At 41.3% G+C, this 16,858-nt stretch overlaps 4 protein-coding genes across 5 annotated transcripts; 2 read left to right on the forward strand and 2 right to left on the reverse strand.

Moving 5' to 3' along the window:
- Nucleotides 1-1,332: 1,332 nt before the first annotated feature.
- Nucleotides 1,333-1,991, reverse strand: RB195_004817 (uncharacterized protein; the record flags this gene model as incomplete). Its single annotated transcript, XM_064182836.1, has 2 exons — nucleotides 1,333-1,509; nucleotides 1,914-1,991. The coding sequence occupies 2 exons, from the start codon at nucleotides 1,989-1,991 to the stop codon at nucleotides 1,333-1,335; spliced, it is 255 nt and encodes an 84-aa protein (XP_064034103.1).
- A 280-nt stretch (nucleotides 1,992-2,271) lies between these two features.
- Nucleotides 2,272-2,622, forward strand: RB195_004818 (uncharacterized protein; the record flags this gene model as incomplete). The annotated part of the gene is made up of 1 exon (XM_064182837.1): nucleotides 2,272-2,622. The coding sequence occupies one exon, from the start codon at nucleotides 2,272-2,274 to the stop codon at nucleotides 2,620-2,622; it is 351 nt and encodes a 116-aa protein (XP_064034104.1).
- Nucleotides 2,623-10,312: 7,690 nt separating this feature from the next.
- RB195_004819 (uncharacterized protein) lies at nucleotides 10,313-11,053 on the reverse strand (the record flags this gene model as incomplete). Its single annotated transcript, XM_064182838.1, has 1 exon — nucleotides 10,313-11,053. One exon carries the CDS (start codon nucleotides 11,051-11,053, stop codon nucleotides 10,313-10,315), a length of 741 nt encoding a protein of 246 aa, XP_064034105.1.
- A 157-nt stretch (nucleotides 11,054-11,210) lies between these two features.
- RB195_004820 (uncharacterized protein) lies at nucleotides 11,211-16,231 on the forward strand (the record flags this gene model as incomplete). Of its 2 annotated transcripts, XM_064182839.1 has the most annotated exons (5): nucleotides 11,523-11,693; nucleotides 12,467-12,619; nucleotides 12,670-12,819; nucleotides 13,120-13,267; nucleotides 16,062-16,231. In XM_064182839.1, the coding sequence occupies 5 exons, from the start codon at nucleotides 11,523-11,525 to the stop codon at nucleotides 16,229-16,231; spliced, it is 792 nt and encodes a 263-aa protein (XP_064034107.1). The 2 variants fall into 2 exon arrangements, with proteins under 2 accessions (XP_064034106.1, XP_064034107.1); XM_064182840.1 differs by lacking the exons at nucleotides 11,523-11,693; nucleotides 16,062-16,231 and adding an exon at nucleotides 11,211-11,279 and having other exon boundaries at nucleotides 13,120-13,281.
- Nucleotides 16,232-16,858: the final 627 nt, after the last annotated feature.

A 16,858-nucleotide genomic window follows, 5' to 3' on the forward strand; every position in this document is an offset into this window, starting at 1 on the left:
TCCAAATGCAGTATTATTGACTACACGCCAATATTCACTATCAATAATACATTTCGCTTTTTTGATGCTCGTTCAAATGTTGCTTACATGAACAATTTGTTTCATTTCACATTTCTAGGATTACATCGATTAAGACCATTCTATAGAAATATTTGCGATCATATTAGTAGTTATTCGAATAGGACAGCGTCCTAGTTGAGATTTCCGTTTCTTTCTTTAAATTGTTATTTAGGCTACATTGCAATCTATTTGGGTCCCGTTAATACTTGGAAGTATTAATAAAATGAGACTGTTTGGTTACAGTTTGTAACAAAAACAGAGCGAACGCATTTTTACCCTTCTTCTTTTTTCGGAAATTAAAAACGAAAGACTTCTTTTTTGAAAGCAACACTCCTACAAATAATTCTAGTACTACAATAAATACGAAATATGAACTAAGGACGGGCCAGATTACAATAAGCGGAAGATTCTCAGCTAGAGGTCTCAGGGCATCAGAGCAGTGCGCCGGCGCCAGAAGGCGATTAGTTGAGATGAGATAGGTCTTACAGCGTCGGATTGGGTAGCCGGCGCTAAAGAGGCTGGTAATCAAATTCTGGTCTTTCTCACAAAGAGGGAAAGATCGTATTTTGCGGTGTGGGCCGGCCTTCATAAATCAGAGAAAAAATTGTTTCCATTGATAACGCTATCATTAATTCGATCAACCATTACCTGCTGTCACAGTCTGATCAGTTGATCAACAGTTCATCTTCTCAAAAAGACTCGTATCACTCTGTATCGTTTTAGGGCGTCGAGGCGTCTCTCAGACGTCATTGAACTCGTCTTCCTTCTTTCTCGAATTTCGTATCACACATACATGCATTCACATGCTACAGACTAAGCCCGTCATTATAGAACCAGACCAAATGTCTGACTAACGCCCGGAATCAGACTTCTTTTATTCACTGATCAGTGAAAATTAGAACATTTTGTAAAAGACTTAATCTGTATTTTTTAACTACGCTTTACTAGAAATTCAAACAGTGATGAAATTATGACGGGATTAAATGTTGATTTCATAGTTTCCTTCATTGTGTCAGTACTACATTTGGGGAACATTCAAAGTTGATTTTACACCTATTAGGTTGTTAAAATAAAGATGAGAATTTTGACCCATTTTCATATAAACCACACCTCAAGAAAGAAACTATTCCGTAATATATTCTCCACAATTATCAGTGACTATTCTCCATCGAGCGCGCAGGGAATGAATGCCCACATAGTAGAATCGGATGATTTGGAGCCGAAGAAATCGGACAGCCAAATTCGAAATTCTTCGACGTTTTCGAACTCTTCTCAGCAAACTTGTGGTGGATCGAGCAGAAAAGGTAGTAGTCCAAAGATGCCATGTCTGGGGGGCAAGGCGGATGTGGCTACACCCCAGTCAAGCTCTTCGAGTTTCTCCTGAACTGTTTCTGCCTTGTGGTCGAAGTCTTCAAGACTCTCGTATCCGTCATAAAACTGCTTGAACTGCTTGAAACATTAACTTCTCAAAATTCAGTCCTCTCCAAAGCTCGAGAGCAGAGTTTGATGGGATTCGGACGCACTCTTGCCTTGTTTGAAGTCATAGAGCATGCTTACACGAACGATGATTTTCTGGTCCAACATTTTCTAACACAACCAGAAAGTTTTAACTGCAAACAATCGAAATTTGCAAATAACAAACTAAAAGCGAACAAAATATTAAACAAACGGGGAAAAACGCGGCCTTATATTTCGTAATACTTTCGAAAATAGGCCCGCCACGAAAGTCTCACTTATATTTTGACAACCTATTAGGGTGTTCGGAAAGCATCTGCCGAAAATTTCGCAGTAGCGCAGATTTTTTGAGATGTTTTGGAAGTTCCGGTTTTAAATATATTATATAAGGACTCTACCGCATGTATGCGCATAACATATCTGGCTCCCTCTTCCTTGCCTATTTCATCCTTTTTGAGTTCGAATCTGGCCACCATGCTGCTGAAGCCCATCGAAACTTCAGTCAAGTATTCGGCACTGAAGCCCCTTCTGAGCGGTCTGTGCGCCCTTGGTTCCAGCGCTTCGAAGCCGGAAACAAGAAACTCGAAAATGAGCCTCGCTCTGGTCGACCACTGCAATACCGTTCGACGAACTAAAGAATCTGGCGGAGCAGCATCCATATGAAGGTGTGCGGCATTTTGCTGCCAGTCTTGGCTGTTCGCGGTTTACCGTGGGGAATAGACTGTGATCTCTCGGAATGGTGAAAAAGCTCGGTCAATGGCTCCCACATGCATTGAGCGACGGCATCCGCCAAAGACGCCTGGACATCTGCACTCAGCTGCTCTTCAGAAGCTGCAGATTCGAGTGGCTGGACACCATTGCATTGGAGATGAAAAATGGGTCCTATTCGTCAACCACACCCACAAACGCGCGTGGTGCGCTGGCGATGAAATGCCGGATCCTTTCGTGAAAGGTGGAATCTATGAGAACAAAGTCATGCTGAGCGTCTGGTGGGGAGTTTATGGAATCTACGGTTCCGAACTGCTGCCGGACAGCACGACAGTTACTGCCGAGGTCTACTGCGCTCAACTGCAAAGACTGGCCGATAAGATCCGCAAGAGCACCTGAAGCTTGACAACGTTCGCCTGCTGCACGATAACGCACGCCCTCACATCGCGAAGAAGACTTCCCAGAAATTTCCTGAGCTCGGATGGGAAGTTCTACCGCACCCACCGTACAGCTCGGACCTGGTCCGAAGCGACTACCATCTCTTCCGATCGCTTCAGCATCACCCGAACCTACAATGATCGTGACCACCTCGGAAATGACCTTCGGGCTTTCTTCGCCTCCAAGTCGCCGGAGTTCTATGCAAGAGGAATCCGTGAACTTGTGAGACGTTGGCAGAAGGTTGTCGATGTTGAGGAGATTATTTCGTCGAATAATAAAATGTTGTTAAAAAGTTGTGTTGTTTCGAAATTTTGCCGTATTTCGGCAGATACTTTCCGAACACTCTAATATTACAATATATTTCTTCGATACCGCCATGATTTGGAAACATTAGCGCAGTCGTTTGCATGCCTGTTTCCAGTTTCTGAAGGAAGGGTTTGAGTAACTTTATTAAGCAAGAGGATAAACATGTGGGAGAATGCATGGGGATGAAACGCAACATATAAATCATGCACTACTTTGTTTGAGCAGAACCAAGACTGTTATTCAACTTTATTCTGGCTTGCGTTTCGGCGTCATCGCCTTCTTCAGAGCTTAAAAAATCAAGGACACATGTAATCTATCCCCTTAAATGCCTCGTCACACCACAAGATATGACTTAGCAAAGAGATTACTCAGAAAAGCAGACCATAATAGCGCTCATCTTGATAGTAGTTTAGCCGCGATGTTACCAGAATACCGGTTGTTTAGGTTGCCCCGCTAATAAAAACTAATACCCATGTCTCTTGAATCTGACCCTGTTAGTTAAAACCTGCGTAAGTCTTCATACTGCGCCAGCTCGTTGGTCACAACGATGCATTCTTTCTTACGATTCAGGGTTGGACTTTTCGCTGTTATGTAGAACGCCTCCAGTGCTTTCCGCACCGCGACGTCAGACGCGCATGCCAAGATCGTGACAGTTATGTTGAAATGGGTGTTTTCATGACATTGTCTGCGATGAGCTTGAAGGGTTTTGATCTTACGAGCCCATCTAGGTGCTCCTTGACCCGAGTACATAGTGCTCTTCCTGTTTCGCCAATGTACTCAACCCAACATAATTGACAGGTGATCAAAAAGATAACTCCCAAAACTACGCAGTCCCTTGCCTTTCATTCGGAAATACGACGCAATTCAGTGTTTCGCAAAGTCTGTCATAGGCACGATTGCAGACTAGCTGCTTCTTCAGGTTCGCAGGTGGTGTGCACCACTCTGTACCTACTCTTTAGGCCCACCACTCGTAAGCTCCCTCGCACTGCATTGCTCATATCATTCGAAATGAAAGGAAAGCAGAAAGGGATCTTTGCAAGCTGCTATGTAATACTCAAAGTCAGAGATAGCAGTTCCACTTAGTGCTGATCTTTCTATCCTAAGCCAGCCAAACCCGAACATAACATCGAAATATGCACTCTCGCAATCTTGTGTGTCACATATAGGTGATACATGTCTTTCTAAGAACACGCTCTCAGTTTTGGAATTGAGCCCTAGTTTCGCTACATTCCAATCAATACGACTGGTGTGTGGGGAACGGTAAAGAGGGTCCCGGCGTCTGGGCAAGTTATGTCTCGGAGGCATTGGCGGAGAATCCGCCGGGACCCTCTTTACCGTTCCCCACACACCAGTCGTATTGATTGGAATGTAGCGAAACTAGGGCTCAATTCCAAAACTGAGAGCGTGTTCTTAGAAAGACATGTATCACCTATATGTGACACACAAGATTGCGAGAGTGCATATTTCGATGTTATGTTCGGGTTTGGCTGGCTTAGGATAGAAAGATCAGCACTAAGTGGAACTGCTATCTCTGACTTTGAGTATTACATAGCAGCTTGCAAAGATCCCTTTCTGCTTTCCTTTCATTTCGAATGATATGAGCAATGCAGTGCGAGGGAGCTTACGAGTGGTGGGCCTAAAGAGTAGGTACAGAGTGGTGCACACCACCTGCGAACCTGAAGAAGCAGCTAGTCTGCAATCGTGCCTATGACAGACTTTGCGAAACACTGAATTGCGTCGTATTTCCGAATGAAAGGCAAGGGACTGCGTAGTTTTGGGAGTTATCTTTTTGATCACCTGTCAATTATGTTGGGTTGAGCACATTGGCGAAACAGGAAGAGCACTATGTACTCGGGTCAAGGAGCACCTAGATGGGCTCGTAAGATCAAAACCCTTCAAGCTCATCGCAGACAATGTCATGAAAACACCCATTTCAACATAACTGTCACGATCTTGGCATGCGCGTCTGACGTCGCGGTGCGGAAAGCACTGGAGGCGTTCTACATAACAGCGAAAAGTCCAACCCTGAATCGTAAGAAAGAATGCATCGTTGTGACCAACGAGCTGGCGCAGTATGAAGACTTACGCAGGTTTTAACTAACAGGGTCAGATTCAAGAGACATGGGTATTAGTTTTTATTAGCGGGGCAACCTAAACAACCGGTACTCTGGTAACATCGCGGCTAGCTGAAATTAAAGAGCTTGAAGTACAGACGAGTAGTGAACGATTTAGTTTTGAGTTTTCGAATCCTACGAATGGAACTTAAGCTAAAGGCAAGCAAATATTGGATTTTCCGTCCAACAAGCGAGAGAACAGGAAGTTTCAATTTGCACTACTCTAAATTTTCTAAAGGAGTTAAACATAGTTGAGAAAATTTTTCTCAACTATGTTTAACTCCTTTTTCTGCAGAATTGCGCGTTGGATTAATCTACTTCCAGCTGAAATTATGCCTAGTCCAAACTCGAAGATATTCAAAAACAGGCTATCCAAACTAAATGTTCTACCTATTCTAGGTATGAGGGAGGCCTAAAATCTCGTTGTTTCAGAGACGTGGAGCAAGTTCCTCCTCTAACAAGCGACCACAATAAGCCATTGGATTGATATCTGTTTTTAGCTCACAGTTTTGGTTCCTCCTTTCCTGTTGTTCATTATGACACTAGCTAGCTGGAATTCTGCCTTGATATGCTCCTTTCCAATTCGTCCCTGCAGTTGGTCCTTATTCTCTCCTGGTGGTGGAAAGCCGTTCAAGGATAGCAAAGTTAGTGAGCCTCTGCGCTTGAGGTCCCCCCACCCGTTCGCCCAGGGTCCCGTACGGATTCCTCCGTTCGAGGTTAAGTTGGTCACCCAAACCCTGGTATCCGGTTATCTACCGTAGCGTTCTGGGTCTGGGAAAAGGATGTCGCGTGAGGATTTCTCACCTTCTGTAGCAGGAGAATGACCTGCCAACCCACCACTCCTCATGCTTTAAAGGGCCAGCTTTGTTGTGTAAAATTCGGGCGAAATTCTAGTGAACTCTGTTCCATCTTGTCCTTTTTTTCTGTTTTATGGGGCACACCTGCAGGTGTTTGAGTATATATATATATATATATATATATATATATATATATATATATATATATATATATATATATATATATATATATAGCGTCCGGCTAAAGCCGGACTTCAGACTTTCTGTAGTGTTTGCTTCGCTCGCTTTCACTGATCAACGAAAATTAATATTAGTGTTATTAGTTCTATGAAATTGGACCTGTGTATCTCCAACAATCTTTCTTCCTTTTTTATATTATAACTAAAAGCGAAAGATTTCATAGTCTTCTTTCTAAACGCGTCAGTTCTACATTTGCAGAATGTTCGAGCTTCAGCTTCAAACACTCCTTATCAATATATTATAGACAATATTTGAAAGTATCTTGCGAAATATGGGGTTTTCTCCTGTTTTCTTTAACCGGTATCAAAGAATGGTGCTTTAGCATAAAATAACGTTAAAGACATCATTCTACTGATAAAGATAACGTTCCACGTCAGATCACATAAACATCTTGCTACTATTTAAACAGCAGTTTGCATACGTGTTTCCACTTTCTGAGAACGGCATGCTACCAACTTGAGGCGAACGAAGAAAGAAATAGATACGCGGAGCAGTCATGAAGGTGAAAAGCAACGCGCCCAGTGGCCACGGATATGAGACGGCTTTAATCATTTATCTTTTGCGACATGCACGCGAAGTTATTGCGCACAATTTCGATTCCGCGGGACCCGTCTCACCCACGTTATAGCTATCTGGCGCCAGCGCGACAACCCGACGCCGTGGGACCCGTCGCACCCCCTTCTATAGGGGTCTGGCGCCGGCGCACCAATCCGACGCCGCAGGACCCGTCGCAACTCATTTTATAGCTATCTGACACCGGGTGGACCCGTCGCACCCCCTTTTTCGAATCTCGTGACACACACACACACGTGACAGAATAAGCCCGTTATTATATAGTAGATGATATTTATTATTCACATACTATGATCGTGATATATAATAACGAGCTTAGTCCGTGTGTGTGTGTGTGTGTGTGTGTGTGTGTGTGTGTGTGTGTGTGTGTGTCACGAGATTCGAAAAGGGGTCTGACGGGTCCACCCGGTGTCAGATAGCTAAAAATGAGTTGCGACGGGTCCGCGGTCGGATGGGCCGGGGCGCAGACTCATAGAAGGGTTCCACCGTGCCAGATACCTGTGGAAGGGGGTGCGACGGGTCCACCGGCCCCAGATCGCTATAAGAGCGTGTGCGACGGGTCCACCGGTGCCAGATACCTGTAGAAGGGGGTGCGACGGGTCCACCGGTGCCAGATACCTGTGGAAGGGGGTGCGACGGGTCCACCGGCCCCAGATCGCTATAAGAGCGTGTGCGACGGGTCCACCGGTGCCAGATACCTGTGGAAGGGGGTGCAACGGGTCCCACGGCGTCGGGTTGTCGCGCTGGCGCCAGATAGCTATAACGTGGGTGAGACGGGTCCCGCGGAATCGAAATTGTGCGCAATAACTTCGCGTGCATGTCGCAAAAGATAAATGATTAAAGCCGTCTCATATCCGTGGCCACTGGGCGCGTTGCTTTTCACCTTCATGACTGCTCCGCGTATCTATTTCTTTCTTCGTTCGCCTCAAGTTGGTAGCATGCCGTTCTCAGAAAGTGGAAACACGTATGCAAACTGCTGTTTAAATAGTAGCAAGATGTTTATGTGATCTGACGTGGAACGTTATCTTTATCAGTAGAATGATGTCTTTAACGTTATTTTATGCTAAAGCACCATTCTTTGATACCGGTTAAAGAAAACAGGAGAAAACCCCATATTTCGCAAGATACTTTCAAATATTGTCTATAATATATTGATAAGGAGTGTTTGAAGCTGAAGCTCGAACATTCTGCAAATGTAGAACTGACGCGTTTAGAAAGAAGACTATGAAATCTTTCGCTTTTAGTTATAATATAAAAAAGGAAGAAAGATTGTTGGAGATACACAGGTCCAATTTCATAGAACTAATAACACTAATATTAATTTTCGTTGATCAGTGAAAGCGAGCGAAGCAAACACTACAGAAAGTCTGAAGTCCGGCGTTAGCCGGACGCTATATATATATATATATATATATATATATATATATATATATATATATATATATATATATATATATATATATATATACTCAAACACCTGCAGGTGTGCCCCATAAAACAGAAAAAAAGAACAAGATGGAACAGAGTTCACTAGAATTTCGCCCGAATTTTACACAACAAGGCTGGCCCTTTAAAGCATGAGGAGTGGTGGGTTGGCAGGTCATTCTCCTGCTACAGAAGGTGAGAAATCCTCACGCGAGATCCTTTTCCCAGACCCAGAACGCTACGGTAGATAACCGGATACCAGGGTTTGGGTGACCAACTTAACCTCGAACGGAGGAATCCGTACGGGACCCTGGGCGAACGGGTGGGGGGACCTCAAGCGCAGAGGCTCACTAACTTTGCTATCCTTGAACGGCTTTCCACCACCAGGAGAGAATAAGGACCAACTGCAGGGACGAATTGGAAAGGAGCATATCAAGGCAGAATTCCAGCTAGCTAGTGTCATAATGAACAACAGGAAAGGAGGAACCAAAACTGTGAGCTAAAAACAGATATCAATCCAATGGCTTATTGTGGTCGCTTGTTAGAGGAGGAACTTGCTCCACGTCTCTGAAACAACGAGATTTTAGGCCTCCCTCATACCTAGAATAGGTAGAACATTTAGTTTGGATAGCCTGTTTTTGAATATCTTCGAGTTTGGACTAGGCATAATTTCAGCTGGAAGTAGATTAATCCAACGCGCAATTCTGCAGAAAAAGGAGTTAAACATAGTTGAGAAAAATTTTCGTCTGAGTTTAGAGTAGTGCAAATTGAAACTTCCTGTTCTCTCGCTTGTTGGACGGAAAATCCAATATTTGCTTGCCTTTAGCTTAAGTTCCATTCGTAGGGTTCGAAAACTCAAAACTAAATCGTTCACTACTCGTCTGTACTTCAAGCTCTTTAATTTCAGCGCGTTGAGTCGAATTTCATAGGAGGGAAGTGTGTCAGGATAACCCGGATCGGGAAAGCATCTATAATAAACCAGCCTAGTGAAAATTTGTTGTACTTTCTCTAACTTCTTGATGTCCTTTTTCAAGAATGGACTCCAGACTGGCGTAGCGTATTCTAGATGTGGCAAAACGTTTGTCTTGTAAAGAAATACTAGTAAATCTGGGTCCTTAATGTGCACACTCCTCATTATTGTGAAAATAGACGACAGCGCTTTTTTGGTGACAAAGTCAAAATGAGTGGAAAAGTCGAACGATTTATCAATTATTACCCAAGGTCTCGAACTTGCTCTTGATATTGAATAGTTGTTGAATTGCAGAAGTACGGAACCTGAAGAGCCTCTCCAAAATGCAAAGCTACTGTTTTGGAAAGATTTAAAGGTAGATCCCATTTTCTTGACCATGGTACCATTCTCTGGATTGCCAGCGAAATCGTGTTGTGGGCAAAAGTTTGCTCATTAGGTCGATACGAAAAATACATTTTGATGTCGTCCGCGAACATCTGAACTTTTATGTCAGGATGGGTTTTCAAATAGCTAGGAAGGTCAACAGTGTACGCAAGGAAAAGGAGCGGCGAGAGGGCGCTGCCTTGGGGAACGCCGGTTTGCAATGTATAACGCTTGGAGTAACTGTTATGGACCTTTACAGTCATGTGCTGTTCTTGAAGATACGATTTCAACCAACTGAGCAACTATCCGCGAACTCCATAGTTTTCGAGTTTGAAGAGAAGCTTTTTGTGGTTTACCATGTCAAACGCTTTAGATAGGTCGAATAATATTACATCAACTGACTTCCCTTTGTTCACTTCGGTCATCCAATCGTAGACCGAATCAGACAGTAGTGAAGTAGTGGAGGATCCAGATTGGAAGCCGTGTTGTTCGAAAGGAATGACATCTCTTGATGATAGCTACTCGTTTAGTTTTTCTTTGATTATCTTTTCCAAAACTTTGCTTGCGGAGGGTACAATACTGATGGGGCGAAAGTTCGAGAGAGCGTTAGAATTGCTTTTTTTGGGTATTGCGGTAATAAGTGCTTCTTCCAAATGTTAGGAATTTCACTGAAGATAAGCGACGCATTAAAAATATGCAGCAAGAGGAAGACACAAAACATCTGCACATTTTTGGTAAACTATCGGGGAATACCATCGTAGGGACACGAAAACGAAAGATTTAAACGTTTTACAACGGTAAGGACTTCATTTGGATAGATGACAAAGTCGAAGGACCTTTGAGGAACCTGAGTGGCAGAGGATTCAGTATGGCAATGGAAGATTATGACGGCTTTCATTCAGTTTTAATGAGTAGTTAGAAGCGAAGAATTCAGCAAATGCGTTAGCTTTTTCGAAATCGGTTTCGATCAAATTCCTATTGTCAGTCCTCAACACAGGCAGTTTTTGTGCTTGTTTAATTCTTTTAGCGAGGAAGTTATGAAACTTTTTCGTACATGTTTTCGACAAACGCTCACGATATGCAAGGTATTTTTTCATGTGATAGTCAAGATCAGCGCAAATTTTTCTATAGAGAGCGTTGTTCAAAAGGTTATCAAGTTGGTAGAAGAGTCGATTCTTTTGGTCAAATAGATTTCGTAAATGCGAAGGATAAGTAGGTACATAATTTTTGTTAAACTTCAGCGGGACAAACTTGGCTAAACTATCGTACATCACGAGGCAAAAGCGGCGATACATTTCTGCAACCGACTGATAGTTGTCGAAAACTTCCAGCCAGTCCACACGAGCGAGAAATTTACGTAACCCGGAATAGTTTACGCGACTGAAATCTGGCAAGAGCAGATAGAGAGGTTGATCAGTATTAAAGTCGAACTTGAACGAAACAACATTATGATCGGAATTGGCAAAGGGAGGCAGAATTTCGATATTACTGATACTATATCCGGAAGAAAGAACGAGGTCGAGAATGGAACGTAAATGAGTGGGAGCATGAATATTTTGGGCTAGATCACAACTTTCTACCGCTCTCTCGAACTTTCGCCCCATCAGTATTGTACCCTCCGCAAGCAAAGTTTTGGAAAAGATAATCAAAGAAAAACTAAACGAGTAGCTATCATCAAGAGATGTCATTCCTTTCGAACAACACGGCTTCCAATCTGGATCCTCCACTACTTCACTACTGTCTGATTCGGTCTACGATTGGATGACCGAAGTGAACAAAGGGAAGTCAGTTGATGTAATATTATTCGACCTATCTAAAGCGTTTGACATGGTAAACCACAAAAAGCTTCTCTTCAAACTCGAAAACTATGGAGTTCGCGGATAGTTGCTCAGTTGGTTGAAATCGTATCTTCAAGAACAGCACATGACTGTAAGGGTCCATAACAGTTACTCCAAGCGTTATACATTGCAAACCGGCGTTCCCCAAAGCAGCGCCCTCTCGCCGCTCCTTTTCCTTGCGTACACTGTTGACCTTCCTAGCTATTTGAAAACCCATCCTGACATAAAAGTTCAGATGTTCGCGGACGACATCAAAATGTATTTTTCGTATCGACCTAATGAGCAAACTTTTGCCCACAACACGATTTCGCTGGCAATCCAGAGAATGGTACCATGGTCAAGAAAATGGGATCTACCTTTAAATCTTTCCAAAACAGTAGCTTTGCATTTTGGAGAGGCTCTTCAGGTTCCGTACTTCTGCAATTCAACAACTATTCAATATCAAGAGCAAGTTCGAGACCTTGGGTAATAATCGATAAATCGTTCGACTTTTCCACTCATTTTGACTTTGTCACCAAAAAAGCGCTGTCGTCTATTTTCACAATAATGAGGAGCGTGGTATACGAATACTCCACCTGAAATCCGTACCACCTGAGATTGGTGGAGTGATGCCTTTAAAATTTCGAATCTTACACACCGCTGATGTGTTTTTTCCGGCACATTTTAATTGGTGGAACAAAAGCTGCTCGCATTGCTGTACAAGTTCCCTTCTTTGAAGAGAAAAAAAGGACAAAGTAGAACCACATCTAGTCACGATGTTCACGGAACGCACACCATTTGGAGACACAGCTCGACTTATGGGAAGTCCCAGAAAGGGATCTTCCATTTAAAAACTTATTGTTACTCCCTTAGTAATAATCAAATACAGTAGAGTCAAAACGACATGAAACACGGTACAGTTGCGTAAAAGGATGCGCTTGAAGTGACGCGGTGGAGATGGAATCATTGGACCAACTGCACCAATGAATGGTGCCGGTGAGGGTCCTCCTGGATCCTAACCGATACGTCATTTTGATCCGACTATATGTCAAAAATATATCAGCTAACTTCTGTTTCTTTCGGAAGAGGGAAAAATGAAATATCACAATAAGATCCGCAAGAAAAGTAGAAGTTACTAGAAATCAACATTAGATTAGTAGCTTCACTAAACTCCCGCATTGTCATGTTTTATATTTTCAGCTCAAATACCTCGACTTATCCGGCAATTTCATCACTAATATTGAGCCCGGCTCTTTCGAAACACTGGAAAAATTAGAAACGTTAATTTTTGGTGAACATAACTACATTAATGGTACAGTTCTCGACGCTATTACATCTCTCAAATCACTTAAGGTATTTCCCTTCACCTGATAAAAAGCAGACTTTGACGTCCCTTTTTCCAGACCCTCGATCTTTCAAGGGCCGATGGGATTTTCGAGCCTCCTGTGGAGATATTTGACTCCATGAAAGAGCTGGAAGTGCTTAAGCTGAGTGGATGCAGTATTTCTTCGCTCGAACCTGGCGCTTTCGCTTCGCTGAAGAATTTGAAACAGGTATTACTATAACTACACTAACATCTGTCCCATAAATCGCAATGACATCACACGGTTTCACAGTCAACGAACACTTATAACCTGTGCTCCCGAATGTTTACTTGCAGACTACGCTTCAAATCTGTACATTCACTGAGATTTTCTTTCATACGGTATTACGATATATTCTTTTTATATTCTTTAACTTAAACAGCGAGAGGATGTCATAGCCTAACACTGCTATCCGCATCTTTGCCTAAATGTGTCATTGTTGTTCTCTTTTCATGTTCAGCACTTCCTTAATAAATTTTCTTGTTTAAGATAATGGTAAAAAGGAAGAAGTTGAAAAACTCTGAACTGAAAATGCAAGAGCTAATTATCAAGTCCATTTATTCGAATGTGGAGATGTTGTCTATTGTAATGTTCGTCCAAGCACTGTTACTAGAATTTATCAACGTTTCGAGAGTAGGTGAATATTCATAAAGGCGGCCGACAAAAGAAAGCTAGTGAAGAAATTTATATCAAGATTTTCCAGAGTTTATAGCAACCACATCTGTCCAGTCGATGTTCCTAAGGATTTGGCTAAATTTTCAAAGTAGGAACGATGAGGGAAATTTTGCAAACTTCACAATGCTGACGATTGTATTCGATGAAAGTTCACTCTATTGGCTTTTATTATGCAAAATTAGCTCCCATCGATTCCTATAATCGAGTATTAACCCAAAATTCATCTCTGTAAATTTTCGAAGATTTCAGAGTTATTCAGTCGTTTGTATTATTGAACTGGCGCTCATCTGAAGTATTATTCTATGCAAATGATTGTAGCACCGCAAGAAGAACAAGCGAAGTTCTTCGCGAATATCAGAAGTCCATCAAGATGACACCTCTTACATATTTAAACGTCACGTAACAAGACATCCACATTGCAATAATCCTCACATCGTTTTTTTCATAAGCTGTTCTGTTTTGAATTTATTTCACAATGTGCTGTGACTATTCAAAAATCGTTGAATCAGCGTTGCGTTCGGGTAAGCTTCAATGCCTGCTAACTCCTCCTTTGCTCAGTGCTACGTAAATTGTTTGTTTTAGGACCAACCATCAACCAGTGCGATTTTAACCCAATTTATAAATTCTCAAATCCGAAAAGTGCAAGAATTTCCGAATTTACCGCATTACTACCAATAACAGAAGTCATGATTACTCACTCCCCTATCATTTGAATAATACACTGTCCTACACTTCAATATGGGCATATATAGGTATTTGGCAGGCTATCGATCACTTTATGGTGGTTCTTCTTATTTTCAATGTGAACAGCCCCCAAGTAGTAAAAAGTGGTATGATTTTAGGTGGTTCACGAGTATTTCTAAATGCGATTTATCCTTGAGGCACCAATACAATGGCAATAACACATATTATGCACGACACAACAGATGGCAATCGGTATTGATCGGGCCATGTCATAACGGTAATGCGGATGATGGTTCTCATCTTATAAGTAGGGTCAAGCGTATAGTTGGGAAAAATCCCTCCTAAAAACGACCCCCCCTCGCAGACCCTCCCAAAAACGACCCCCTCATCTCGTTCCTACCAGTATAGCTGCCCACACAGCAATCAAAATTTGGGTATAATAAGAAAAATTTAAAAAACAAATAAACGAATAATCAATAAATTAAAATAATACAATGTAATAAACAAATAATAAATTATTTTAAAAAATAAATAAATATGCTCCAAATAAAACAAAATACATATTGTAATGCAGCGATATTAATGGAATAAATAATAACTAGAAATTATATGTTCATATTAATTATATGTCCAAGATGCCGCGTGACGTGCGTCAGATGGAAGAAGATCAAGAAAAATAAAAGTTTTAAACAATAAACAAAAGTTCGATCCCCGCCGGAACCATTATTTTTGCAAAACGAAAAAACAGCTGGAAAAGAAGAAGAACACTTTTTAAAACAATTTTCACACTATTTCCAACTATTAACAAACACATTTTACTCATCGACAATGGAAATGAACGGATGAGAGTTCGATCCCCGCCGGAACCTAGAAAAAAAATCACTGATGAGAACAATTCACCGGCAATTTTTTGAAATTGTATTTAGAGCACTGTTTACCACATTCAAGTGTTACATAGAGGTTATTTTAGTGATTAATACCAGGTCTTAATTGGAAATTACTGCTGGACAGGTCGGATTTTGTTACCTTGAAATAAACATGAATAACTCACTAACGAAGAGACATAAGAAGATAATGCTGACTGCGTTATGTAGAGGAAGATCTGCACTACAATATGTTTGAAAAATCTTTTGCAGGGACTCTCTAGTTTTTTTGAAACCTAGTTGAGAAAATGTTGAGAAGTTTGGCATTTTTCTCAACTTTTTCTCCACTAGCTTTTTTAGAGACGAAAACTACCTTTAAAGAAGTAAAAACAAATTGTGATAGCAAAAATCTTCCTCTACGACACACTTCAAACCAAATTCGTTTTTATAAACCATGAGCAGAGTTATGGAAATTTGTTTGAAGTCGCACAGATTTTGACGCGTCGCCGAAAATCTGAGATTTCGCTTTCTTTCCCGTTGCGAGTATACGGTAGCGCCGTTGGAAAATTCGACTCTATATTTGGATAGAGCATCAAGGAAAACACTTGACTGCAAATTTTAGCCTCTGTAGGTGTTCTGATTCTCTCAAAAGCTAGTTGAGAAAAACTCGAAAATTTGAGGCAAAAATTGGGATTTTTCTCAACTAGGTTTCAAAAAGACTAGGAAAGCTAGAGGCACCAAACTTTGTAGAAATATAGAAGAAATCTCTCTCTTCAGATCGTAGCCAGCTTTATTGCATAAAATTCACTTTGAGCGTAGATATTCAGAAACTCGTGGAGCCTACTTTGTACTAATTTTAACCCTAATTGCGCCTGTAGATGTCTTTTTTTTCGCTCAGTAGCAGCATCAGAATTGCTTTTTCGACTGAAGGTAAGGAGTTCGTCACCGTAGGATGAGAAATGTGCTCTTTAAATTCCTTTACGCCAAAAGCACCTTTGCAGGGATTGATCCCTGACCGTCACAATAATAAAAGCGCGGTATCTCGTTGAGCTATCCAATCTTGTTAGATCACCAGCATCAGCCCTATTTCAACAGAGCGTGTAATGGCCAATTAACAGGCGTCCTTATCGAAGTCTTTGTAATCGCGCATAAATAAGTCTGCACTACACTTACCAGCTTGAGACAGCTTTTACTTGCTTTTCGTTGCAGCTATGCTTCTACTTTTACTTAGTGCTCTTACACTTCTGTTAGCTTCTGAAGATCTCGTTTGTCATCCGTTCCTAAGCGAATTTTCGACGCTGCGTTCCAATAAAACTGCGGATCTTCAATATATTGAATTGGCTGTGACGAAGAGTGCCGAAGCACTATGCAAGCTATGAAGATTGCCTTTTATGGTACTCAATACGAAGTCACCTCTGGTTAGTTTCATTTCTTTCATTTAAATTAGTAACACACCATTTTGTAGTGTAGACTGTAATTTTGTAATTTTGTTCTGTAGAACCGTAATTTTGTAGAGCTTAGACTTGACGGGTTTGACAACAAGTCGATTTCTCGAAAAACAAAAACTTTCAGGTAGTTAATTGCATTTAAAATAATTGGTTTCCTATTTTATCACATCACAACATTATCACTTCATCTATTATGCATCACATTTATTCAAGATTTCAATTGTTTTGGTTTGTGCCACCGAAGCGACTCCGACGTCATCAAGCATCAGTTAGAGCAGCAAAAAATGCTAAGTCGTCCATCTTCAAGATTGCCTCAAAAAGCGCAGTAGTTTCATTACCAGAATTATGAAGAATGAATTTTTTTAAAATCATTTTTTGGTTTGTGTACCCTCTTTTTATCCAAACTTTTTATGCTAGAATAGTCTTCCTCAACTGCAACCGCGAGTCTTCTTCAATCGTTTATTCGAATACTAAAAAAATACTTATTCTATATCATTTATTTTTATATTAAACAATTTTTATATTAAAACACAAGTACTGAATATGCATCATTGACGT

Source organism: Necator americanus, chromosome I, assembly GCF_031761385.1.
Source record: "Necator americanus strain Aroian chromosome I, whole genome shotgun sequence".
Lineage (NCBI taxonomy): Eukaryota > Metazoa > Nematoda > Chromadorea > Rhabditida > Ancylostomatidae > Necator > Necator americanus.